This window comes from Engystomops pustulosus, chromosome 11 (assembly GCF_040894005.1).
Source record: "Engystomops pustulosus chromosome 11, aEngPut4.maternal, whole genome shotgun sequence".
NCBI classification, from domain to species: Eukaryota; Metazoa; Chordata; class Amphibia; order Anura; family Leptodactylidae; genus Engystomops; species Engystomops pustulosus.
The window spans coordinates 88,011,327-88,037,709 of NC_092421.1; the positions used below are offsets into that span (position 1 = coordinate 88,011,327).

The following is a 26,383-nucleotide window of genomic DNA, read 5'->3' on the forward strand; positions in this document are numbered from 1 at the left end:
CCCTTCAAACTGCTGTAGCAACACTGTTGCAGAAATATATCTTGTTGAATCTCTGAACTGTGTGGTTTTGCTCAGAAACCAATTATAAAATGCAGGACCTTGGGAAAGCTGGGTGCAGACTGGCTGTCGTACATAGAAGAGTTGCCTGAACTATCCAGACAGGACTAATCAACCTTAGCTGGATGACTCATACACAGCAGCTGGGGGATGGTGCAGCGATTGATTACTTCTGCCTGTCAGGGACAACACAGTGATGATATATTCTGGGCTTGTGCTGGGCAGGACAAGGCTGGAGCAGCCGCATAATAAAAGTGAGAGGAGAAGCCCCGGGACAGCCACAGAAGCGACAGTGTGGACAGCAGTGGAGGGGGAAGTGCTCCTTCAGAATGTCTGTGAATCTTCAGCATGGAGGGGCTCCGGGAACACCCCCAGGTCCCTTCAGGCTTATTAGCATAATTGTAAAAGTTGATTTTAGATGGAGGCCATTGGTAACAAATATAAAAAGAGACCGCAGTCCCGGTGTCAGGATCTATAAGTAATGCCCTGGTTTATCAGGATGGATTGTGATGGGAGATTTCATTTTAGGCCCAATTACCTGCACAGTGTCACTCGGAGGTGGTGGCCTTCCCTTCCCTTTATGAACCTTTTTAGATTTTCCGCCTGATGAACTGTCTATGGATTGGATTAGAGACTGACTAGTAATGAGGGGGGAGGGGGGATCCTGCATTTGTATTTGGGGACTGAGTTGAGTGATAAGTCGTGACCCGGTAGTCCATCACACACACAGACAGTTTTAGGTTTTTTGATTTTTATTCTTTCTTCAGCACATACATTGGTTTCACAGAAGCATGAGGGTGGGTAAACCACACGGAGTATCACAGAAGGTGATTCCATAGTGTAACACACAACGTGCCCTACACAACGCACCACAACACTTATGTCATGCTTTCAGTAACGCCATGTGCTCAACAATGACAGGAGGAGAACCAAAAAAATGGGGAGTCTTAAAAGGAAAGGCTCCTCTAGAAGCACCAACATAAACTTTATACCAATACAACTTGATATGACATTGGCACTACCCAAGGGCTTGCATATGGAAGAGGCCACCACAATGGTTCATATTCCCGATCCCTGCACATATCTGCCTCTCCATCCTGTGTCCTCCTCGGGATATCGTGTCCTTCTGCCCAGTGGTAGACTGATCCCCCATAGTGCCACAAATGCAATGGGCGAAGACTTGACCACAATAATGGACACCAAAAGACCAACGATAACCCAGTTAGGAGGCTACCATGGTCTATTCCCTTTAGGTTGACCGAGGGTGGGGACCCTGCATGATTTTATCTGGTGGGTTTAAGAAACCTTAGTCTGCCTCTTGCTCTATCCTCAATGGGCAATTATTAACAACACAACCCCCCAATTTTTTGTATGTGACGTATAGAAGGCTCCCATGCTCAAATAGGTTAGGGCCAAACTAGTTGGGCCCCATACTCTTTGTTTTGAAGACTGTCATGGTGCTACATTTACCATTGTAGAATAGCAGCCAGACCCTAGCACCAATTCTTTTCATGTCTTCTAAGATAAATCTGCAGTTCCTCTAGGGAGGAGACTAGGTTGCCCCGCCCATGAGGAACAGTGATGGGAGAAAACCCTTCTTTTGATATTTTTAGGTGTACCTCTGATATACAAGCCCTCGATACTGCAACCTGGTGAAAGAAGGGACACCTACAATGGATACAAAAAGGCCATAGCAGCAATTAAAAAAACATAACATTTGTTACTCAAAACCGCTTGTGTAGCCCGGGACAAACTCGCTTCATTTTGACATCTGATTTGCTACATACACGGCTATACATGAATCCCGTTGTAGTGTGCGCGGCAGGGGTAAGGTTGATGGATTCGACTTGTTTGTGCAAACCATGAAGTAATGGGCGATCTACGAAATACTTGCGCACATAAATAAAGTTACCATAGAAATTACACACATTTTATTTTTGTATTTTTAAATGCTGGATTTTTGACACCTTTTTTTATTTTCATTTTCCTTGAGACGTTTACAGGGTAAAGAGCCCCCTCTACAGGACTGTAAAAGGCATTATGATCCTGCTCGCATTATAATTGCTCTAGCCCCGCCCCCTTCATACCTGTCTATTGCTATTGGATAAGGCAACATTCTGTATGTATCAATAATATCTTTTCTCTATGGCTCTGTACAGTACAGGAGAGCAGCTGTGCAATATACATGACGGGGGATGGGGAAATGGGTCGTTGTTTATGAATAGTCCTTGCCTGGGGTGATCCCAAAAGTGATATTTATGAATGGTCGGTCCCCTATGGTTGGATGGTGACAATTGAACCTCTACTAATTTACAGGAGGGGCTGATCTGAGATATCCGTAAAATAATTCATGCGGTTACTAATTTTCTGGAAGCACCTTCCACGTTTCGATTGGTATATTACGCCCCCCCCCCCCCCCCCCTTACCTTCTGCCTATTGAAAAAAACTTTCTCCAGCAATGATCTTGGACAACAAGACATTTTGGTGGGATTTTTTAGTCTTCTCTTCTAAAAGCTACACGTAGATCTAATGTGCTACCCCATAGGGCTATAGTTTAAGATCTAGTAAGGGTAGAAAGTCCCACAATCACAATGATTTGGTTTGTACCGGTGCCAAGGGTTTGATGACTTGATTCGGCTTTAGAAACCCAAAGGCCGTGTCAAGTCACTGGACCTCCAGCAGCTTCTCCATTGGATAACTCCAGAACCTTGTCTAAGTTGAACAGGTTTATAACCCTAAACTCCATCTGTATGTAGGCAGACACGTGATAAGGGGCCACAAATTGTGTAGGGCTGGTCCACCAGAGGATTCTATGGTGGCCAGGGATATAACCCAATAATAGACCCAGAGGTGCAGCAGATTAGGAAGCTACATGGATCTATTTCCTAGGGGTTGATAAAGAATGGAGCTCCAGAGTAATTATCTATAGTGGGCCCGAGGATCCCAAGTCCAACACTAGGTTTAGCTAGAACTAGAATTTAGCCACCCAACAAACCCGAATAGATGAATGAGATTAGACACTCCGGTTTTTGCCCAAAGTTGTTTTCTACATTTGACTTTTAACCGGATTATTAGACTACAATTAACAGATCTGAAAAAAACCGCATAATCTCCAGACCTCCGACCTCCCCCGGCACATGCTAGTAAATGCTAGAAATCGCACTACACAGCCAGATCATCTCGTGTCCTTCAGGGATTTGCCACGTCGTCTTCCCGGCACAGATGTCCTCATCTGAAGAAATGTGCGACGAGACTAAAATACTAAACAGACAGATAATCCGGAGCACAAGCTGCTTCTTATCTGTACTTCCCATGATAGTCTGATCTGTTGTATTAGTCCAGGCGAGGGCGAGAAGACCACACAAATCTTGGAACTGAGCAAAAATTTATGAAAACTAAAAAGCTAATCCTTATTTGCAGGCAAAACATCAGATCTCCAATGAAACCAGTGAGGTGTGCAGGATAAAATAGATCCATAGGTCTTTGTAATGCCCCTGACCATCAAGTGCACCAGTTATGATGTCTACGTTGGTCTTATGATCAATAGACCCCAAACCCACCATTTCAGGACTGTGTAGACCCACCTTATCGAACTACGGTGGTCACACTCATCAATCCATGCCATAAATCTATTTACGTGGATGACTGGCCCCATGTACAGTAGTAGCAGGTCACTGGGTACATCATTCCGAGCAAGGGAGGAGATAGAGGACCACTCCAGAAAAATCCGATTTTCTTTTGACCTTTCAGCTTTAATTTATGGGAAGAGTTAAAAAAGGAGGTTCGGGTAAAAGGTCAAACAAGATGTGCATGGAGGAGCTGCCTGAACATCCCTATTCCATCGTCTTGTGGGCAGAAACTGCTTTCAAAGTGAACTTTTGAATCGACTCTTTCCGATTCTTGAAGATGTGTAGAGAGATTAGGTTTTCCGGTAGGGTCCTTAGTAAAGGAGCCAGCGTGAAGGTCTATAGACTTGGGAAGGTTCTATGCAGGGAACGCCGTACTGGAGACTTGGGATTTCCAAAGAGCTGACTCACGCTACAGCCGAGAGGGATATTCTGAAGCTAGAAGATCCACCAGTAGCCCAAAAACTTTAATGATGGATGAACTTTGTAGGAACGGGTAAGGACCGTGAGGTCTATCCATGCTTGTTTCCCAAACTTCTTTAAGAAAAAAAACCAAGCCCTTTCTTGTGCTGTGTACTAGTGGAGAGACAGTCTGAGAAGTGGTTGTGGCTTCTTCAGCAGAGGATGTGATTTTCTTCTGTGACCATAATGGAGAAGAAGGTATTTTCAGGAGAACATTCTCCTGTGTCTTCTGGAACTTGTGGTGGACTGAGAGAGCTTCTCCCGCTGTCATTGTCCTTTCCTGCTAAGAAGAACAAAAGATATTTAGTAAAATTAATGGATCAAGTCACATGCAGAGATATCATATTCCATGGTGGAAAAACAGGGACATTAGATTCCTCATGTATGGCAGGGTACCTCTCAGAAGGGTGGCCTTGCAGACTGGAGACTGTAGTGTTGGGTAGAGGATGTTGTTAGTAGCAGCAGGACTGTGAAATATGGATTTATGTTCTAAGATTGGAGTTTCTCCAAGTGCACTGGGGGTGTGTCCTCTCACTGCTGTGCTCTGTGTAGGCAATGCTAGGTATTATCTCTGGAGAGACCTTTGTGTATGTCGTTAGTAGCAGCAGGGTTGTGATTGAATTGTATTCCAGGAATGTAACTTCTAGGGGTTTGTCTCACACTGGTGTTCTCTTAGCATTGGAATGCTCCACAGCTCACCTTTGCTTGCAGGCTTCTGGTTGAATACTACAGCAAGAACAAAGTGGAGGGGTTGTGAAGCAGTTGTATGCAGAGAGCTAACAGTACAGCAGTGTGAGGACAGTGCATTAGGAGAGGCTACAATCCTTGAGTATAAGTTAATAGTTTCTGGTCCTGCTGTGCAATGTGTTAGTAGCAGAAGGATGATAAAAAATGGAAGTATGTTACAGGTCTGTAGCTTTTCCAAGAGCACGGGGGTCTGTCCTCACATTGCTTTGGCCTTAGCTTTCTATTTGGAGCTGCTCTCTGGGAAAAAAAAAAGCTGTAGCAGGCTTCTGGTTGAATACTACAGCAAGCACTCAGAACAAAGAGGATGGGTTGTAGAGCAATTGTATGTAGAGAGCACTGGGGTCTGTCCTCACACTGCTTTGGCCTTAGCTTTCTATTTGGAGCTGCTCTCTGGGAAAAAAAAAGCTGTAGCAGGCTTCTGGTTGAATACTACAGCAAGCACTCAGAACAAAGAGGATGAGTTGTAGAGCAATTGTATGTAGAGAGCACTGGGGTCTGTCCTCACACTGCTTTGACCTTGGCTTTCTATTTGGAGCTGCTCTCTGGAAAAAAGCTGTAGCTGGCTTCTGGTTGAATAGTACAGTTGGCATGCTTGAGGGCAGCACAGCGTGTACCTGGTCTTATTTTGGTACATCCCTAGTGAATGCAATGTTGAGGCTTAAACACAAATTTTTGCAAAGCTAAAGATCTGTTTAAGCCAATTCTTTCATAATCCCAGATTTACTAATTAATTGGAATGTGTAATAGGTGATCAGAGCGAGGCCTCCGGACATTGCTGAATCTTCCTTTTACTCCATAAGCATATTGTGAATTGACATTTCCAGCGACATTTTCCCGTTGCGCACAATACTGGGGGCGAAGTAGAAATATTAATTGTTGGAGTAAGTGATAGAGATCTGGGTGCAGAGCGGGAGTGCAGCGGCAGCAGCTTGTGATGGCTGGCACTCCTCCTGCTGCTGGCTCATCACTGCTTGCTACTCGCTGGTGGTAGGTTTAATTACTATGTCGCTATACTACATCAGCACTACGGCTTCCTATTACTGTGAGCGGTGCCAGCCTTACCACCTGTCTTCTGGGAACACGTTTTGCTGCCAAAAGGCGAATGCAGCGTTTATAAGTTGTGCCGCTTTTGTTTAACTTTTACTGCCGCCATCTACTACAATTCTGCGCCTCCTCTAGTAAGTGACGCTCTACCGATTCCGAGGCAGGTGGAATTTTTCCTTTAGACCTCAATGTTTAGGGGTAGATTTGTCATTGACAGCTGTGACTGGTGTTGCTACTTTCGGTGTAATGGATTCCATTTGTTTGTGCACTTTTTATGCTAATTATGCTCTTTAGTGTCATGTGGGCAGTCCCAGACAGTCTTACCCAGCCCAGGACTACCCACCAGACAAAAAACACCTAATGAGTAAGTTTGAGTGGACATAAACTGCAATGTTTGGGTCTGGATTTCAGCCCGAAGTTCAAGTTTGGTCTTTGGGCTCACCCCAACTGGTAAAGCCCGTTTAAAGGGGAAACACCTTGTTGTTGCCGATGGGTGTTCCAATTCTAGAACAGGTCCGATTATCCCTACCAATGGGTATACTGGGCTCTAATTGTCTGGGAATGGTAGGGGACTTCTGTGTTCACCAGACAATCTCTAGGTGGCCATCTCCGGAGGTTCCAGATCTGGTTATGTTCTCATCCAACTGGGATGGGCGTGTAGACCATGGGCCACACTGCTGGAACCAAGATCGGATATACATATACACAATTTTTTTGTAATCATGTTTTTACCCTCCAGGGTTTTTTTTCAGTGAACTCAGAATCTTCTCTGCTCTTTTGACCTGTTACCATCCTGACAACATTGTACATTCTGCATCTCCTCTTGTAGAATTTTTGAGAAATCTCCTCTATTGCCCCCATATTTGCCTGGGGTGTGTGTATATATATATTACACAACTATATGTGTATTATATGATGTTCTCCGAGCCTTGGGATTGTAATCCCTTAGTCATTTGAGTTTCCGGCCTGGCTATGGTTGACCTGATCGTATTCGACTCCTGGAGGGAAATGTGATACTTGATCCTTAATTTTTGATCATCCCTGCGGTAAATAAGGCCGGAAACTAATCGGGTCTGATCCGGGATTAGTATCCAAATAGGATGAAATCCTAATGCAGAGACGGGTCATCCATCGGCAGTGATGTCTCGGGGATTAGTGTAGGACACGGAGCAGTAGATGAAGGGGGGGTATAAAAAGTTGTACATGGGATAATGTAGTGGTTGATATGTTCTGAAATCCATCTAGAGACCCCGATGTAGGACCCCCCCCCCCCTATACCTATTATTTTTTACGGTTCTAGCATTTCCATAGATCTGGCTGATTACTATGAAGAAGACTTATGACATTTCCATTTGTGTCCCAGTAATGATAGACTGATATCATCTCCTCGTATTCTGGGTCACATCTCTACTTACACATCCAGCGTTATTGACCTGCTGGTGGCAGCTGCAGGGATAACGTACAGCTTCATATACCCTCCTGCCGAGCACAATGTATATAAAGCTTTCTAGTAATCAGATGGTGACAGAGATAACTCAGCCATGAAATTGGGTCAATGAGAAATACATCAGCTTTAGGTTTTCCTGTCCTATCAATGCTATTTATATCTGGAATTGCTTTCCATTGGTCAATATGGACTATCCCTTTAAGAAATTGAAACCCGCCATCGATCAGCGAAAGATGCAGATAATCTTACACTACAGTGGCCACTGCTGGAAGAAGGTGGTATTACACCCTGGATATTCAAATAAAAGGCCACTCACGTAAGATCTAGACCACTTAGTGTTACATTTGTCATTGCTTACACAAACCAAGAATCTGGTTCTACTTTACCTATAATATCGCAGGGTAAATTTTGTTGGACTTATTTTACCATCGTATAGAATAGCATGTGGGGTGAGTGAAAAGTCCCTTTTATTTCACAAGCTAAAGGTAAATCTGACTACTCCAGCAAGCAATGGGTAAGGGATCTATCTCTGAGTCTATATCCAGATTGTGGCCGCTATATCAAAGGCAAGGTGGCCGTGTAACATTTCAAAGAATTGTCTCAGAAATGCTTTGCTACAATCAGATCTGTAATATCTCTTGTGGTTGTCAAAGTTATCAACACATAAACCTCGTAGATTCTCATGTGGATCCATCGCCTTCAGCTCCCTGGAGAACACGTCACGGGGAACGTTACCGGTCGTTGTTGCATATAATTCGAACCACAAAAGATATTGCATTGATTTGATTGTGGTGGTCTTTGATCTGTTACATGACCACCTTCCCATTGGGAAAACTTTACCTGTGCGCCAATATAGGGACTTTCAAGATGGCAGCCAGGTTCCGGACATAGCCTAAAAGATGAGTTCTGGATATCCTCCTTGAAGCTGCTTATATTTCAGGGGTGCACTGTCCATGAGGTAAGTTGAGACTCTTGCCTCAGGCGGCACCACCTGCGTCAAGAAGGGGGGCAGCATCAGGGGCACAGTCACCTGCTTAGAAGCAGGACCTGACACCTAATAATTGTCTCTTGACACCCAATGCCAGCGTGGATGTGAGACCCGACATGGATAACCCGATATGTTATTTCTGGATGGAGCAGAGGGAGCAGGGAGCTTAGGATCTGCAGTCTGGCCAGGGGTGGATCAGGACCTTACCCTCCTTAGCCAGTCTCTTCTGCATGTTGTTCCTTGTGTGGAAGTTGATCCTCGGCAGCATCGGTCTCTCCGTAGGATTCTGTAGAACACTCTGACCGTTTAATTTGGTTCCATCTGAGATGTTGTTTGCACTAAAACAAAAGGGGAAAAAAGCAAAATTTTTAATTTTGAGAAAGAGAAAGAAATTCTGTACATATTAAAAACAGGAAGGAGAAGAAGAGCTGAAATTTGGGTGAAAGTGCAATCACTGTGGGACTTTTGGGAGTTTTTGGGTCACGCCCACTACTTATACTGAGATCTGCGAATTCTGTTTGCTCTTATTTGTCATTTGATAGTAAGAAGCTGCCAGGTGCCCAGATACAGCTGACGGGTTCCCTTTTTAGGATCAGTCGGCACTATTGGGGTAATTGCCCTCCCTCTGACACGGCGATGGATCCTCCGTTGAGCTTACACGTTGCGGCGCGTGCCGTCCGGGCTTGTGCATTAATGTGGCAGCACTCACATTAGCGAATCTTTTCTCGATTTTCACCTCGTGGGTAATGTTTTTTTTACGATCGCTCAGCTGCCGGCGTTCATGAATACAAATTAATGCTTATTTATAGAAAAAAAAATTCATTTACTCGGAGACGGCAGCATTTCACGTCCTCGATCACCTGAATAATCTGCTGACGCGGCGATATAGAAATGACACGTACAGTGCGGCAGAGCCTGAAACTATGCAAGTCCTGGGGAGGTAGAGAAACATGGCCGCAGCGGCGCCCCCCCCCCCCCCCTGTCTGCAGCTTGTTTCTGGTATTGCCTTTAAGTTCATTGTGTAGGCCGCTATTTTTTTAAATTTGCAGGTACCACTATCATTTAGAAAAAATTCTGTTTTTATTTTCAGCAGATTAGATCCTCATTGCAACAAGGGCAAAGCCAAATCTGTTCCTTGCACCCATTAACTTTTTATTCCTTCTTTCTATGGGGTATGTTAATTATTATGTAGAAGGGACAGTTTTGGAGCCGCAGGCGGGAAAGGCCCCGCCCATGCTGCACCAAGGCTAATTTGCATAAAATTAACTACATTTTCTCTACAACCTTCCCAGATAAACCATTCTTTGTTAATCTGTCACTTTGGAGAAAATGTATTCACTTTTATGCAAATTAGCTTGTGGATGCAACCTGGGCGGAGCCATTCCATTTTCTCCTTTCTGCGCTGCCTGCAGAACTGTCCCTTTTATGGAATTAACCTACCCAGTAGAAGAAATAAAGATAAGAAAATGGCCCCTCCCTTAGTGCACTATGGAGCTCATTTGCATAAAAATACAAATGTTCTCCAAAATAACACATTAATGGGAAACAAAGTAATACCTGGAAAGCTCATAATGTTCCCTGCATGAGGCTGGCTATATGTAAACCAGTGAGCTGCAATACTGTACACGACCTGTGGGCAAAGGTGGCGCTGTTCCTGTTTGAGCTCAGTATAGCTGGATTCAACCAACTTGCTATAAAGAGGAGTCAGTAAATCCATCTGACACTTTGACCCAGTTTATCGAAGTGGCTGCTGAAAATCCCATTGCCAGTAAGTATAATGTATTACACTGCACGGCGTGCGCCCCTTATCTGCAGCCGCTTCATCCTGATGAACAAACTCTTTTCCCAAAACACAGATAGTTTGTGGCCTGCTTTGCCCTTTGGCAGCTTTTCCAGTTCTTTATATTTCGGGAGATTTATTCCCCATGTGACTTGGGGTTGTTACACTTTGGTTCCCGGATTGATTACTGTGTGCGCTGCCGTGATTACAATCCAATAACTTTTGTTGCAATGTGTCGGGGAAGCGGAGGAAGGTAAATAATGATAATGGAGAAGCCTCGGGACCATGAGATACATTGGGAGGATTATCACTTGTGTATGTCTGACCTGTACTTGTGTGGGATTTCTGGGAAAGATGTGAGTGCAGCGCAGGTTGTACATGCACTATAGCGATACAGGGGCCTGAGTAGTTGGTTTTCATGAGGTCAGATACTTATTATATGTACAGTATAAAGGTCACCCCCTTTCTAATAACCTCTTTAAACAATCTCCCATCATAATCCATCCTGATAAACCAGGGACATTACTCCTAGATCCAGGCACCGGGACTGTGGGATCTTCTTATATGTGTTATCCATGGCCTCCTGCCTTCTAAAATCAACTTTTAAAATAATGATAACAAACCAGAAGGAAGAGGGGGCGTTACCAGAGCCCCTCTGTGCTGTAGTTTCACAGGATTTTACACTGTGCAGGGGCACTTCTGCTCCTCCCGCTGTGTAAGATTACAGCGGGGGAGAGGAGACAGAGTAACAACCTGTGAAGTTACGGCTTGCCACAGCCCCTCCGTGCTGCAGACTCGCAGGCTTTTACATTCTGACGGAGCACTTCCCCCTCCCCACATTGTGCTCACTGCTGCAGTGAGAGAACTGGAAATGCAGGCAGGAGGGGGAAATTGAGATGTCTTGCTGCCTAGTATAACAACAGCCTGTGAAGCCAGAGGGCTTCTGTAACACACCCATAGCCCTTCAGGCTAATTAGCATAATTCTAAAAGTTGATTTTAGAAGGAAGGAGGCCATGGATAACACATAGGAAGATTATCACCGTCCGGGTGCCTGGATCTTTGAGTTAGGGTGCATTCTCACGGCCGTCTGGAGGGGATGCGGCCGCAAATTTGAGGCTGCATATACGTCCCCATCATCGATAGCATGCTCTATCTTTCCCATGTGTGCGGCTGTGCGCCCCTGTTTTCTATGGAGGAGGGCAGGGGTGTCACCTCCTCCTCTTGGGGGGCATACCGCCGTGTGAATGTACCCTTAGTGTTCCTGGTTTATCACAATGGATTTTGAAGGTGGATTTTCTTTCGGCAGTGTGTTGGGGCTTTGATGAAAAAAAAAAAGTTGTGATTTTACTTCCTTCAAAAAAAATAGATTGGGCATGCTGAAACCCAACATGCCTGCTCCACTCTTTGCAAGGTATTAATGCATATGAAATGGTTGGCTGGTCCACCAACAGTGATTGGCTAGACTGATGGGCATCCAATGTGGACAACCAGCTAAAGGCCTGTGCATATGAACAATCATGGAAGAAAAATCTGCCGCTCTATGGTTGGAGGACAGGAATAGCTACAACTAAGGACTTCACAGGGTAAATAATCTCTAGGAAACGCTTTCGCAGGCTCCACGTTTCTCCATATTGCATTGTGGAGGAGGTCAAAGAGGAAAAAGATAAAGCCTGTCCCTGGGAAGTCCTAGTGCACCATGATGTGCACTTTGGGTGGAGCTTTTATGAGCCCCACTCCCATTTTTTTTTAAAAAGTGCAAGATTTTCCCCCGGATGATCTTCTGTAATTCTCTACGGGAGGAATTTAGTTGAGTAAATGTGGTGGCGGTCCATCCGAAGACTGAGGCAGCCAAGTGCATCTCTCACCGGACCACCTTCCGATCACAACCCTTCCTCACCTTGGTCATGTGGTGAGCGACCATGTCCATATCCCAGGTCTACTGCCCCCTGCAAACACACATTTATCACACAAATTGGGATCCACCAATAACGGAAAGTTTGGATGGAAATCCACTTAATCTCCTGGATTGTGATCTATATTCCTTCTTTTAAGGCTTCCTGTAATTGGACAGGGCTCATTTTTTCCACCCAATTTGCTGCAGTTTCTCCTCCAATGCGGAAATCTGGAGGAATTATGGATAACGGATGTGTTCAAGGTTAAAAAGAAGTCAAGTTGTAACACGCTGCCGCTTGAGGAGCGCCGCCTATAAACACGTCCCTGTGGAGCCGCGCTCGGGATTTGTGTTTATCTCTAGTCAGCCGCCAGAACACAGCCCAAAGGCGTCAAAGGAGGAACACAAATTTCAGATGAAGCCGCCGACTAAATTCCAATCAGACGCCGTTATTAAAGGCACTTCACATTTATCTGGCTAATAAAAGGCCTGGCGCCTTTCCAATCCAATTCACAGCAATTACAAGGGACCAGGTCTTATAAAAAGGAAAGACACAAACCGCTCCGGAACTTCATTTATTTAACAAGGGATTAACGAAACCTCGTAATTAAGCCGTCACTCATAAACGGCGGCTACTTCATCATATTTCACAGAGAGGACTACCGGCAGATTAGACGGATGGGAGAAAGATCTGTGCAAGGCTTCACAACAAACCACAACCGGAGCCGAATTAGGGCACCAATCAAATTTATTTTCAATAAGGGAGCATTTTGTCTGTAGACTCTGATTAGATGCCGAAATAAAGTTGAAAATGTTGAAAATGAAAACTACGCAAGCCTCACCCCCTAAGAAATCAGCGTTGACTTCAAAATACGTAAAGGAGGGAAGAGAGCAAAACTTGATGGGTCCAGTAGTGGGTACAATGATGCCAACTGTATCACTAAGCCCCGAGGGAAGTCACTAGAAGATAAAGCAAACAAAAACAAATCTTGGCCCAGTGACCCATATGCCAAAGACCTAAACCAAAGGTCTCTGGGCCAGCTCAAATCTGCTGGGGAGTGGGAAAACCGCAGAAAACTCCATACACGGATCCACAAGGGATGTTCCCATGAAGATCCCTAATATAAGATTGTAGGATCACTCCATTCTCAAAGGTGTATTTGAAACTTTGGGCCCATGTAAATAAAAAGACCCCAACTACCATCCATGTAGGCCATATGGTAACTGCTAACCTCCACCCCTTCCCCTTTATGACAGACCATAAGTGTCTCCAGCTTCAATGTTGCATGGACCGCACTGTGGGGGCAGCTGGATTCCCAGGGTTAGGAGCTTCCTTGCACCAGAATGTAGCTTGGTCCACATGATCAGGGAGAAGCGGCCTCCCCCTCTTCTTGAAATGTAGAATGGATCTCCCTTAGGCGTTCCCGATGTTTGTATGGTAATACTTCCTAGGGCTGATGGTGGTGTCAGGTCAGGGATCGGACTGGACTATGGGAGCGTCCTCAGCCCGCTACCACACACAAGCTGAGGATGGTCCTCCCAGAAGGCACAAAAGGCGGTGGATTGTTTGGCTGTGGCAATTGATTCCATTGTGGAGCAGAAATTTGGGAGTAGCTAAGGAAAGATAACAATTGTTTCAACATAACATAAAAATTACATTTAACCCTTCAGTGGTAGGCATGATATACTGCAGGTGTTAACACTACATATGGACAGTAGCTGTTGCAACTATTATCAAACCAAAGGAACTCCAGCCTTAAAGGGGTCAGAAATGTAAAGGTAGTATGGGAGAGCTGGCTAAACCCTCTCCAGCTGAACAGGAAACAGGAGCTAAATTTAGTGATGACCCATCCAACGGGACATTACACATCTATCTGAAAAATGGTGGTTCTCCTGATCCTTATCTCTAAGCTCTTGGTGCAGAGGTGGCTAGTTGGGCATACCCCCTACCTTTACCACCATAAGTCTTATAACCCCTAAAAAGGCTGTGGAAGTTATGATGACCTAGAAGGGGGCCAGCTCGGAACTATTTTCAGAAGAAAAAAACGCTCTATTACGTATGACACTGCTGAAGATATTGGAGCACCCATAGGTGATGATGGGAATGGCAGGCTACAAGCTCAAGTGGCCACCCCATTAATTTTACAGTATGGGACCCCTGAAATCTTGATCATGGGAGTCTATTAGATCGGATCCCCCAACCGATCAGCATGCTTTCCCTTATGTTGTGGATCAATGAGAACAGTTTGGCTTGGCTAACCCCTACAAAGGGTTTTCTAGAATTTTATATTAATAGTCATTAATAATTGATTAATTAGAGAAATGGTGCTGAAAAAATATTTACCAACATATAATATAATACCAAATGAGCGAAGATCGTGTCCCTTTATGTACTTGTGCCGAAAAATTCCTATAAGAACTGTTTGCTTAGTTGTGAAATATTGCGGTAATTCATTTACAGTCATCAGCAGAACTCATTTGGTTATCAAGCACCCAGCAGCTCCAAGTCGTCAGAGGGTGCGGGTAATTGATTATGCATTGAGAGACATTAGACAAGCTCTGAATATACTCTCCTAGGTTCGCTGCGTCTCGTCTCCTAATGACTGTAAGCAAAAACAGATGGAGATATTTCTCCACACGCCCAACAAAAGACTCCATTAATGCCATTTTTTTCTTCCACATTGTGCGGCAAAGAACAATATTGTCAAGTCCGTCAGCTCAACTTTTTTCAATTCAAAAGAACCTGTAAAATCTGATTCCTCCAGTAATTATCACATTTATGAGAAGGGAATAACAAGAGGGAAACAATTTAAATCAAAGAAGAGCAGAAAGTTTCTCCGCAGAAAATAAAGATTTATTTTCATAGATTTTCCCTCAGGAACTCATTAAACGAACAACGTAAAAAAATACATGTTATAAATGTCATAAAACGGTTAAATGTTGTTCTACATTCTCATTGGAAATATCTGGGGTGTAATGCATAAAGCGAGGCGTTGCGTCTAGGCACAAACAATGGAGGGCTCACGAGTGACGGACGCTCCGTGTCGGAATAAGAAGATGACGAACTTTCATGTTCTAGAAATTGTTCCACAAGTGTGGATTCAGCTGAGAAAAGTTTGGACATCATCACCTTTGATCTAAACGCTCCTGCAGAAGGATGGCATTAGGGAGGATTTCTCTTCAGAGTCCTCTAGTTCTCTACAAGGAGAATCGGTGGCCTCCGAGAGGCGGCACAATAAGTATCTGTCGCATGTTCTGAAGGTGGACGACTTCAGACCACTGGTGGTTACAGACAGATACTCTAGGTCAGTGGTGGCGAACCTATGGCACAGGTGTCAGAGGTGGCAGTCTGAGCCCTCTATATGGACACCCATGCCATCACCCCAGGGCAGGGCTCACCAGACAGGATTCAAGGCCTCCTGCAGTCACAGGCAGCCCAGGACCCTAGAACAGCGATGGCGAACCTTTTAGAGACTGAGTGTCCAAACTACAATCAAGACCCACTTATTTATCGCAAAGTGCCAACACAGAAATTTAATTCATGATTTATACTCCCTGCTCTGTCACAGGACATCAATAAAGCAGAAAATAGAAGAAATTTGGATGATCATTGTAGTTTCCCTCCAAGGTCCCATAAACGGGAGGAATTGTCAGGGCCGGAGCAGGAGCTACAATGATAATCCAAATCTGTCCACACCTTCCCACTCCTCCAGTAGTCCAGGTGGTCCTGTCACTTTAAAACAGCTCTGTGCACAGCAAGTCCTGGGCTGTCTGTGACTGCAGGAAGGTACCTGGAGTCCTCTCTGGTGATGGCCTTGGTGCCCACAGAGAGGGCTCTGAGTGCCGCCTCTGGCACCAGTGCCATAGGTTCGCCACCACTGCCCTAGAAGGAAGCTACAATGATAATCCAAACTTCTTCTTTCTACTGTATTGGTGTCCTCGGGTGCATATACAATTTCAACCTGCAGGAAGTAATAAGTTACTACTTAAATTCTGGTTTGCGAAAAATATGTGGGTTTTGGTTGTAGTTTGGGCGCTCGGTGTCTAAAAGGTGTGCGGTCACTGCTCTAGGTATTCCGGATTTGGCTGATCCTGTTTGAGGGCTCTTAACATGACGTTCTACCAAGTTGTCTCTATTACAGTACTTTACAGTTTCATCATCAGGGTATTTTCTGCAGATAGTGGCACAATTCCTGCCTGGTATATGATTGTATGATGCGATGGCATATGATAAATGCCCCCCGTTGTTTCCTATGTAAGGAAGCCGTTTTGCATACCATTTCCCAGGAGTCAACATCCAAACACCTGCTCACTATTTCAGCTGTGGAAAATGGGTGGATACAGGTAAAAGTGGCTTTTAGATTTTCCAAGATTTGGAATATCCACAGTAAATTACTTTATAAAGGCATAAAACAACCAATAAGAACATGTACTTCACCAGTGGAAATCCATGTGTTTCGGCTTTTGCCTTACCCGAGACCATGAGTAAGGAGAAAGCCAAGAAGCATTGATTTCCATTTGCCATATGCCGTTTTATGCCATAATAAAGTAGTTTACTATGGATATTCCAAGTCTTGGAGTGCCGGATCTCTTCAATTTACCCATTTCCCAGGAAGCATTGCCCTACCCTCTGGATCTCTGCTAGAAGAATAAAGGCTGCCTTCTACACAGAGGATCTGATTCACTTTTTTTTTTAAATGCATCCCTTATTGTTCTGAAAACAGGTCACAATGTCACTTCCATTCATCATGTGGCCTATTAGCAGCTTAGGCCAATTCAATTCAAACAAATGGGGCAAACTGCAAAATCTAGAACATATATACACTCACCGGCCACTTTATTAGGTACACCATGCTAGTAACGGGTTGGACCCCCTTTTGCCTTCAGAACTGCCTCAATTCTTCGTGGCATAGATACAACAAGGTGCTGGAAGCTCCTCAGAGATTTTGCTCCATAGTGACATGATGGCATCACACAGTTGCCGCAGATTTGTTGGCTGCACATCCATGATGCGAATCTCCCGTTCCACCACATCCCAAAGATGCTCTATTGGATTGAGATCTGGTGACTGTGGAGCCATTTGAGTCCAGTGACCTCATTGTCATGTTCAAGAAACCAGTCTGAGATTATTCCAGCTTTATGACATGGCGCATTATCCTGCTGAAAGTAGCCATCAGATGTTACAGGGTACATTGTGCTCATAAAGGGATGGACATGGTCAGCAACAATACTCAGGTAGGCTGTGGCGTTACCAAGGGGCCCAAAGACACCATGACACCCCCACCACCAGCCTGACCCGGTGATACAAGGCAGGATGGATCCATGACACCACCACCACCAGCCTGAGCCGCTGATACAAGGCAGGATGGATCCATGACACCACCACCAGCCTGAGCCGCTGATACAAGGCAGGATGGATCCATGACACCACCACCACCAGCCTGAGCCGCTGATACAAGGCAGGATGGATCCATGACACCACCACCACCAGCCTGACCCGCTGATACAAGGCAGGATGGATCCATGACACCACCACCACCAGCCTGAGCCGCTGATACAAGGCAGGATGGATCCATGACACCACCACCACCAGCCTGAGCCGCTGATACAAGGCAGGATGGATCCATGACACCACCACCACCAGCCTGAGCCGCTGATACAAGGCAGGATGGATCCATGACACCAGCACCACCAGCCTGACCCGCTGATACAAGGCAGGATGGATCCATGACACCACCACCACCAGCCTGAGCCGCTGATACAAGGCAGGATGGATCCATGACACCACCACCACCAGCCTGACCCGCTGATACAAGGCAGGATGGATCCATGACACCAGCACCACCAGCCTGACCCGCTGATACAAGGCAGGATGGATCCATGACACCACCACCACCAGCCTGACCCGCTTATACAAGGCAGGATGGATCCATGACACCACCACCACCAGCCTGACCCGCTGATACAAGGCAGGATGGATCCATGACACTACCACCACCAGCCTGACCCGCTGATACAAGGCAGGATGGATCCATGACACCACCACCACCAGCCTGAGCCGCTGATACAAGGCAGGATGGATCCATGACACCACCACCACCAGCCTGACCCGCTGATACAAGGCAGGATGGATCCATGACACCAGCACCACCAGCCTGACCCGCTGATACAAGGCAGGATGGATCCATGACACCAGCACCACCAGCCTGAGCCACTGATACAAGGCAGGATGGATCCATGACACCACCACCACCAGCCTGAGCCGCTGATACAAGGCAGGATGGATCCATGACACCAGCACCACCAGCCTGACCCGCTGATACAAGGCAGGATGGATCCATGACACCACCACCACCAGCCTGAGCCGCTGATACAAGGCAGGATGGATCCATGACACCACCACCACCAGCCTGAGCCGCTGATACAAGGCAGGATGGATCCATGACACCACCACCACCAGCCTGACCCGCTGATACAAGGCAGGATGGATCCATGACACCACCACCAGCCTGACCCGCTGATACAAGGCAGGATGGATCCATGACACCACCACCACCAGCCTGAGCCGCTGATACAAGGCAGGATGGATCCATGACACCAGCACCACCAGCCTGAGCCGCTGATACAAGGCAGGATGGATCCATGACACCCCCACCACCAGCCTGACCCGCTGATACAAGGCAGGATGGATCCATGACACCACCACCAGCCTGACCCACTGATACAAGGCAGGATGGATCCATGACACCACCACCACCAGCCTGACCCGCTGATACAAGGCAGGATGGATCCATGACACCCCCACCACCAGCCTGACCCGCTGATACAAGGCAGGATGGATCCATGACACCAGCACCACCAGCCTGACCCGCTGATACAAGGCAGGATGGATCCATGACACCACCACCACCAGCCTGAGCCGCTGATACAAGGCAGGATGGATCCATGACACCACCACCACCAGCCTGACCCGCTGATACAAAGCAGGATGGATCCATGACACCACCACCACCAGCCTGACCCGCTGATACAAGGCTGGATGGACCCATGACACCACCACCACCAGCCTGACCCCCTGATACAAGGCAGGATGGACCCATGACACCACCACCACCAGCCTGAGCCGCTGATACAAGGCAGGATGGATCCATGACACCACCACCACCAGCCTGAGCCGCTGATACAAGGCAGGATGGATCCATGACACCACCACCACCAGCCTGAGCCGCTGATACAAGACTGGATGGATCCATGACACCAGCACCACCAGCCTGACCCGCTGATACAAGGCAGGATGGATCCATGACACCACCACCAGCCTGAGCCGCTGATACAAGGCAGGATGGATCCATGACACCACCACCACCAGCCTGACCTGCTGATACAAGGCAGGATGGATCCATGACACCACCACCAGCCTGACCCGCTGATACAAGGCAGGATGGATCCATGACACCACCACCACCAGCCTGAGCCGCTGATACAAGGCAGGATGGATCCATGACACCACCACCAGCCTGAGCCGCTGATACAAGACTGGATGGATCCATGACACCAGCACCACCAGCCTGACCCGCTGATACAAGGCAGGATGGATCCATGACACCACCACCAGCCTGAGCCGCTGATACAAGGCAGGATGGATCCATGACACCACCACCACCAGCCTGACCTGCTGATACAAGGCAGGATGGATCCATGACACCACCACCAGCCTGAGCCGCTGATACAAGGCAGGATGGATCCATGACACCACCACCACCAGCCTGAGCCGCTGATACAAGGCAGGATGGATCCATGACACCACCACCACCAGCCTGAGCCGCTGATACAAGGCAGGATGGATCCATGACACCACCACCACCAGCCTGAGCCGCTGATACAAGGCAGGATGGATCCATGACACCACCACCACCAGCCTGAGCCGCTGATACAAGGCAGGATGGATCCATGACACCACCACCACCAGCCTGAGCCGCTGATACAAGGCAGGATGGATCCATGACACCACCACCACCAGCCTGACCCGTTATACAAGGCAGGATGGATCCATGACACCACCACCACCAGCCTGACCCGTTATACAAGGCAGGATGGATCCATGACACCACCACCACCAGCCTGACCCGCTGATACAAGGCAGGATGGATCCATGACACCACCACCACCAGCCTGAGCCGCTGATACAAGGCAGGATGGATCCATGCTTTCATGTTGTTGACGCCAAATTCTGACCCTACCATCCGAATGTCGCAGCAGAAATCGAGACTCCTCAGACCAGGCAACGTTTTTCCAATCTTCTACTGTCCAATTTTGATGAGCTTGTGCAAATTGTAGCCTCAGTTTCCTGCTCTTAGCTGAAAGGAGTGGCCCCCGGTGTGGTCTTCTGCTGCTGTAGCCCATCTGCCTCAAAGTTGGACGTACTGTGCGTTCAGAGATGCTCTTCTGCCTACCTTGGTTGTAACGGGTGGCGATTTGAGTCACTGTTGCCTTTCTATCAGCTCGAACCAGTCTGCCCATCCTCCTCTGACCTCTGGCATCAACAAGGCATTTCCGCCCACAGAACTGCCGCTCACTGGATGTTTTTTCTTTTTCGGACCATTCTCTGTAAACCCTAGAGATGGTTGTGCGTGAAAATCCCAGTAGATCAGCAGTTTCTGAAATACTCAGACCAGCCCTTCTGGCACCAACAACCATGCCACGTTCAGAGGCCACAAATCACCTTTCTTCCCCATACTGATGCTCGGGAGAACTGCAGGAGATTGTCCTGACCATGTCTACATGCCTAAATGCACTGAGTTGCCGCCATGTGATTGGCTGATTAGAAATTAAGTGTTAACGAGCAGTTGGACAGGTGTACCTAATAAAGTGGCCGGTGAGTGTATGTCACCTGGTAACAACTGAAGGAACTATACAGATCATGTAAACTCTGAGCCCAGAAATTACCTCTGCCAACCCGATATTGATCACTTATAATTATAAAATCTTGGAAAACCTCTTTGACGTTCTAGGTTTCTGTCTGATTTCCAGTAGAAGGCCAGGAAGTCTATGTTCTTGCCATGGAAGGTTCTTCTAGATCCTCTGATGCTTTCAATTATGGAAGGTTGAACTCTTATGTAACTTTGGCTATAGCTATATCCATCAGACTAATAGAAGACCCCCCCACCACCACCACCGTACACCTTAGACAGACTCTACACAATGCAGTGTGAATAGACCCCTGTTGACCAGGATTGCTGAGCCATTTTTATGATAAATTGGAGTCAGTAGCCGATGATAAGTAACATCCCCGGGCATAGCTAGTGCCAGTCATTGGTCCTCATTACTGTCCATGTTCATAGCGTGGTTAATTAGAGTAATTAATATTAACAGTCCTATTGTTGGGTCTTCACAACTCGTGGACACAACAAGCATCTATCGACATTAAAGGACAGAAATTTATCTTGGCATTGTTACCCGTTGAGTAATGAACTTGGATCTTAATGAGTTCACCCGCGTAATCGTATACAGAGCGAGTCTCTACGTGACGAGAGGCGCAAGGACTGTGATTCGCAGCTTAATGAGTATTCATCGTGGCTCCGATGCCAATGGCGGTGACATGGAGTGTTTCTGGGCAGAGGTTCTATAAACTCTCCTGACAGCTCGGTGTCTTATGGCAGTATCTAGTATATTAAAATTAATCATGGAGATCATTATCACATCAGTGTTACTTTTCTTCTTACTCAATTGAGCAGTCACACCTTCTATGATGGCTCTAACAGTCAGGGTAATGGAGAAAGATGATTGCGCTCCCTTCCAAGTTATTGAATTTTGTTTCACTCAAGGGCACAGGCGCCGGAAGGGGACGATCAATCGCCCACCTTTCTTCCTCTAGGGATGCCCTCTCCAGGCTTGTAATGAGCTGTCACTGGTGGTGACAGATCTCTCAGCCTTGGGTCACGAACGCTCTCCTACATCGCTCGACACATAGTGGAATACATCAAACACGTATTACTATTACAGCCGGGCTATAGACATTTACAATAGGATTGTAGCCATATTTGTTCTAGTGAGGGATGATAACACAGATCATCTAGGCGGCCTGCATGGAGCCGCCTGATAAGAGAGATCTCAGCACCAGAAGACAGGGATTGCAGAATGTTCTATTAAGAATCTGCTGTCAGGAGACCTCAGAGGAGCAATACCACAATGTAGTCCAGGGGGAGGCTCAAATGTTCACTTTATGTCCTACCATCGAGGGCTTAGCAACAGAAATCACTGTAAATCCTCTTCCCAGAGCGACGGCTTCCATGAAGACTCTCGAGAAGCTTATTGGTAATAGTTGGATATTTTGCACACTTTACATGTTTGGGAATAGACTGAGACATCGCCCAAATTCCTGTGGGTTGCCGTAGAGCCTGCCGTCGGCCTTCAAGACCTGTCCTCTCTTGCTGCTTTTGACTTCTGTTCTGCACCATGACCACACATGCTCGGCTCCGGATGCACAATGGCTTCAAATCACTTAGGAAACCGAAGCTGGTCGTTGGGTTACACGTATTTTGTGACTTGTGATGCCTATCCCTTATCCACAGAAGATGGTGGCTGCTATGGGGCCACACTCACCCGGCCCATGAGGCGATCAATAATTCTACCTGGACGACTCCCGTAAAATAATAGGATGTCACCATAACACTGAATGATGACAATGGTTTATGTAGATGCTTGCCCTTTAGGGTCCTTTCTTAAAGGGACACTGTCACCAACTTTTACACCACTCAGGGATGAAATACCCTTTCTCTAAAAATCTTTACCAAGGCTGGAGGGGGGGGGGGGGTCACACTAGCTGCTTATATCTTGTGTTAGTCAACGCTTTTGGTGTCCTTGTAAAGATACAAATCTCAAATGTGATTATGGTTATGTGAGCTACAGAACCAGATATAAGGACAGTTATAAACATAGTAAAGAATTAGATCTTTATATGCATCCCAAATCCCTAACCACGTCTTTGACCTGTATGGTGGAACACGCACGATGAGATTCTTATCTTCACAATTACACCAGAACCATGTTTATATGGAGCACAAGATAAGGGCACATGAATAGTGCTCAGCCTTTCAACTTGGCTTCTCTCTGAACTCTTCCCATCTTGTTTACTTGGATGAGATTTGTTTTAAAGGAAAACTGGTGAGATTCCACAGTAAAGAGTGAAATCTTGAAAGGACATTTCATTACCCAACCTGAAGGGGCTTTATAGAAAGAGCTCATGAGCTTTGGTGTCAGCTGTATCACACCTGCCATCAACTCTGGTTCCATCACGGCAGTCAACCTGCTGAGTGGGCAGTTGATTGGGGCAGTTGAAGGTAGGTGTCTGCTGTAGCGCACAGCTAACAGTGCTGACAGCGGGGAGGTCACCACCTACTGCCTTGTAAATAATCTCTGAATGTTCATCCAGTGATTCAGCAGTCCTGCTACTTACTTTTGTGCTGTGCGTTCAGACTCTCCATGCTGCTTTGTTTAGATCTCTAAGCTCTGCTGAATAGGAGGAGCTGCAGCAGCACAGCATGACTTATCCTGCTCCCCCTCCCCTCTTCCTGTCTCTATCAGTGAGGACAGACAGTGAAAAGAGAGACACAGTGGGTGATGCCACAAGGACGGCCTGGAGCAGTGCGAGAGGGGAAGCTGTGTATATATGCAGTGGGCAGCATGGGGAGAACAGGGAAAGACACAGGTACATATACAGAGACGGGTCTAATAGAGGATATTTATTTATACGTCACCAACCCCAAATAGAATACGGCTGTGTAAGAATACCCATTCACATTGATGTAATATAGACGTAAGATGAGCTATTGGACGTCTAGCGAAAGATTCTGTAAAACTTCCCCTTCTCCTCCGGTCCCACGACACCTCCGTCTTCTATGTAATTGACTTCATCTCAAGTTAATTCACTTATTTATCCCGTCTTCCGTCAAACGGTGATAAGAGGAAATAATAAAAGCCATCATTCATGCGGCAGCACAATGTGCCGGATCTCCCCTAGGTTGTCAGGTTCTTATCGGGATGGGCCAGGAGCGGGAGCGAGTGATTGTATCCTCTGCTCCAGGGGTTAGGGCTTTTTACAACACGTAAGTCAGCTGTACGTCTCTATTACCTCCTCCTACGCCGCTCAAACAAAACTACTCGGAAGGAAGAAAAAAATCTCATCAGAAGGGCCTAAAAATCGCTGGTTTAAAGCCTCCCGGGTGCAGAACTGGGTCAAAGGGAAAATAAACGCCGAAAAGACCTACAAAACTTAGAAGTATTGAAGGAAATTGAGTTTTTATAGTAGTTTATAAAATAGATGTTACTGTATATAACGCACCATGCCGCAAACATCAACAACATCATTTTCCCTTACGTCCCCATGACCTGGAGGATGACCCCTTGACCTCTGTGGGGACAGGAAGCAGAGAAGTTAAAGGCCCCACCCCGGCATCCATACTCCAGTGTCTTCCTGTCCCTACACAGGGCAGGGAGCAGAGATGGATCTCTCCTCACAGGCCTCCTCCAGGTGGGGCAGTGGGGGGAGCACAAGCTTGCAGGCACGGGCCTGACCCTTACCCTGCCAGTTCCCGGACCTCGCCTCGGCGCATCGCGCGTCCTCCCTGGCTCCATTAGGGGACTGTTGTGCCGGCTCTACCCCCGACTCCGCGTAGTTCCAGGGTACCCGGAAGTCGGAGCACACGTGGTGGCTCCGGTCACGTGCTCCGACGCTTCGATGGAGACTTCCGGTCGCACCGGAAGTGACGTTTGGGTCACTGAAAGGCCGGAGCGGTGTCACGTGCTCCAGCGCACGGTTTACATGGCTTCCGGTCGCATCGGAAGTGACGTTTGGGGGCTCGGCGGCGCCAACATTTAAGGTTGGTCGCAGGTAGTCACTCTGACTCTGAGGTCTAGATCGCCTACCACTACGCCGATAAGGTACTGTACACGATGCTCATGTGTTAATGTACTTGATACTGCTATATATTGTATTGCTGTATGTGAATAAGCCCCCCTTACCTATGATTTATAGGGCCCATGGAAGTATCTATCTTTTCTAGCGAGGTCCTTGCCATGGAATCTTCTGTATCAGATCCCCTGTCTACAGGCCCTGTGAGTGTCTTATAGATTTAAAGGGGTTGGGGCTCTATTCATATATATATGTTATATCCCCTGTAAAACTAAGCTGTCACTTCTCTCTTGGCAGGAGCCGAAAGAGAAAGTGAGGAGCAAAGATCCCTCTAAAGATGGGAAGAAATCAGCCTGTCGTAAATGCAACATGTGCAATACAAGGCTTAATTCAAATTATAAAAAACCAGTATGCAAGGAATGTTTGGATAACCTTCTAAAAGAAGAGCGAACAGTCTTTAGGGAAGAGATACGTGCTTTTATTAAAGGAGAAGTCCAGTCTTCTGTAGCCTCTTCCATAGCCTCTCTGAGCCTCCCTGGGCCCCCACCTAAAAGGGCTCTAATATGTGCCTCAGATTCAGACCCTGACTCAGAGGATAATTCCTCCTTTAGGGATTCTCTAGAGATGGAGCCATCCACTTCTCTATCCGCTTCAAAGATTGAATCCAGATATCTGTTTTCCTCTGAGGATTTAGACCAATTGCTTAAAGCCATTCGTGATACTCTAAAGATTGAGGAAGTGGAGGAAGCTAGATCCATTCAGGATGAACTGTTTGGCATCCTTAGATCCCAGAAAAAGAGAGTCTTCCCCATCAATGATACTCTCAAACAACTTATTCAGGAAGAATGGAGAGATCCTGAAAAGAGGATTTCTGTGTCTAAGGAGTTCAGGAACCGTCTATTATTTGACGAAAGCGATACTAAATTCTGGAATTCACCTCCCAAGGTTGATGTCCAGGTAACAAAACTAACAAAGCGCACTGACCTGCCCTTTGAGGACTCTATCCAGCTAAAAGACCCTATGGATAGGAAAGCTGACTGTTTGCTTAAAAAAGCTTGGGAGTCTACTATGCTTAATCTAAAAGCTAATGTAGCCACTACCTCGGTTGCCCGTACAATGTACTTCTGGCTATCTGAGCTGGAGAATCACATTAGGGAAGGCACCCCTAGAGAACTCCTGTTAGAGACTCTTCCAACTTTAAAGTCGGCTACTGCCTTTTTGCCGATGCATCTGGTCAATCCGTCAGGTTCTCGGCAAAAGAAGGGGCATTGTCCATTGCAACCAGAAGAGCGTTATGGCTAAGACAATGGAGTGGTGATTTCAGGTCAAAGTCCAAACTTTGCAGCATTCCATTTGAAGGAGAATTTGTGTTTGGTCCCGAACTTGATTCTATTTTGGAGAAAGCAGCGGACAAAAAGAAAGGGTTTCCT

The 26,383-nt window shown here is 46.6% G+C and overlaps 1 protein-coding gene across 3 annotated transcripts in view; it reads right to left on the bottom strand.

Annotated features, from left to right (window-relative positions):
* Positions 1-791: 791 nt before the first annotated feature.
* ZMAT4 (zinc finger matrin-type 4) overlaps positions 792-26,383 on the bottom strand; it is a 370,893-nt gene continuing 345,301 nt past the window's right edge. For 2 of the 3 annotated variants that reach the window (XM_072129271.1, XM_072129269.1), the window contains 2 exons: positions 8,579-8,709; positions 792-4,428 (listed from right to left, as the gene is read on the bottom strand). In XM_072129271.1, the coding sequence (XP_071985372.1) occupies positions 4,298-4,428; positions 8,579-8,709 (262 nt within the window). In that variant the 3' untranslated portion in view covers positions 792-4,297. The remainder of the gene's footprint in view (positions 4,429-8,578; positions 8,710-26,383) is intronic. The other variant, XM_072129270.1, reaches the window with a different exon arrangement.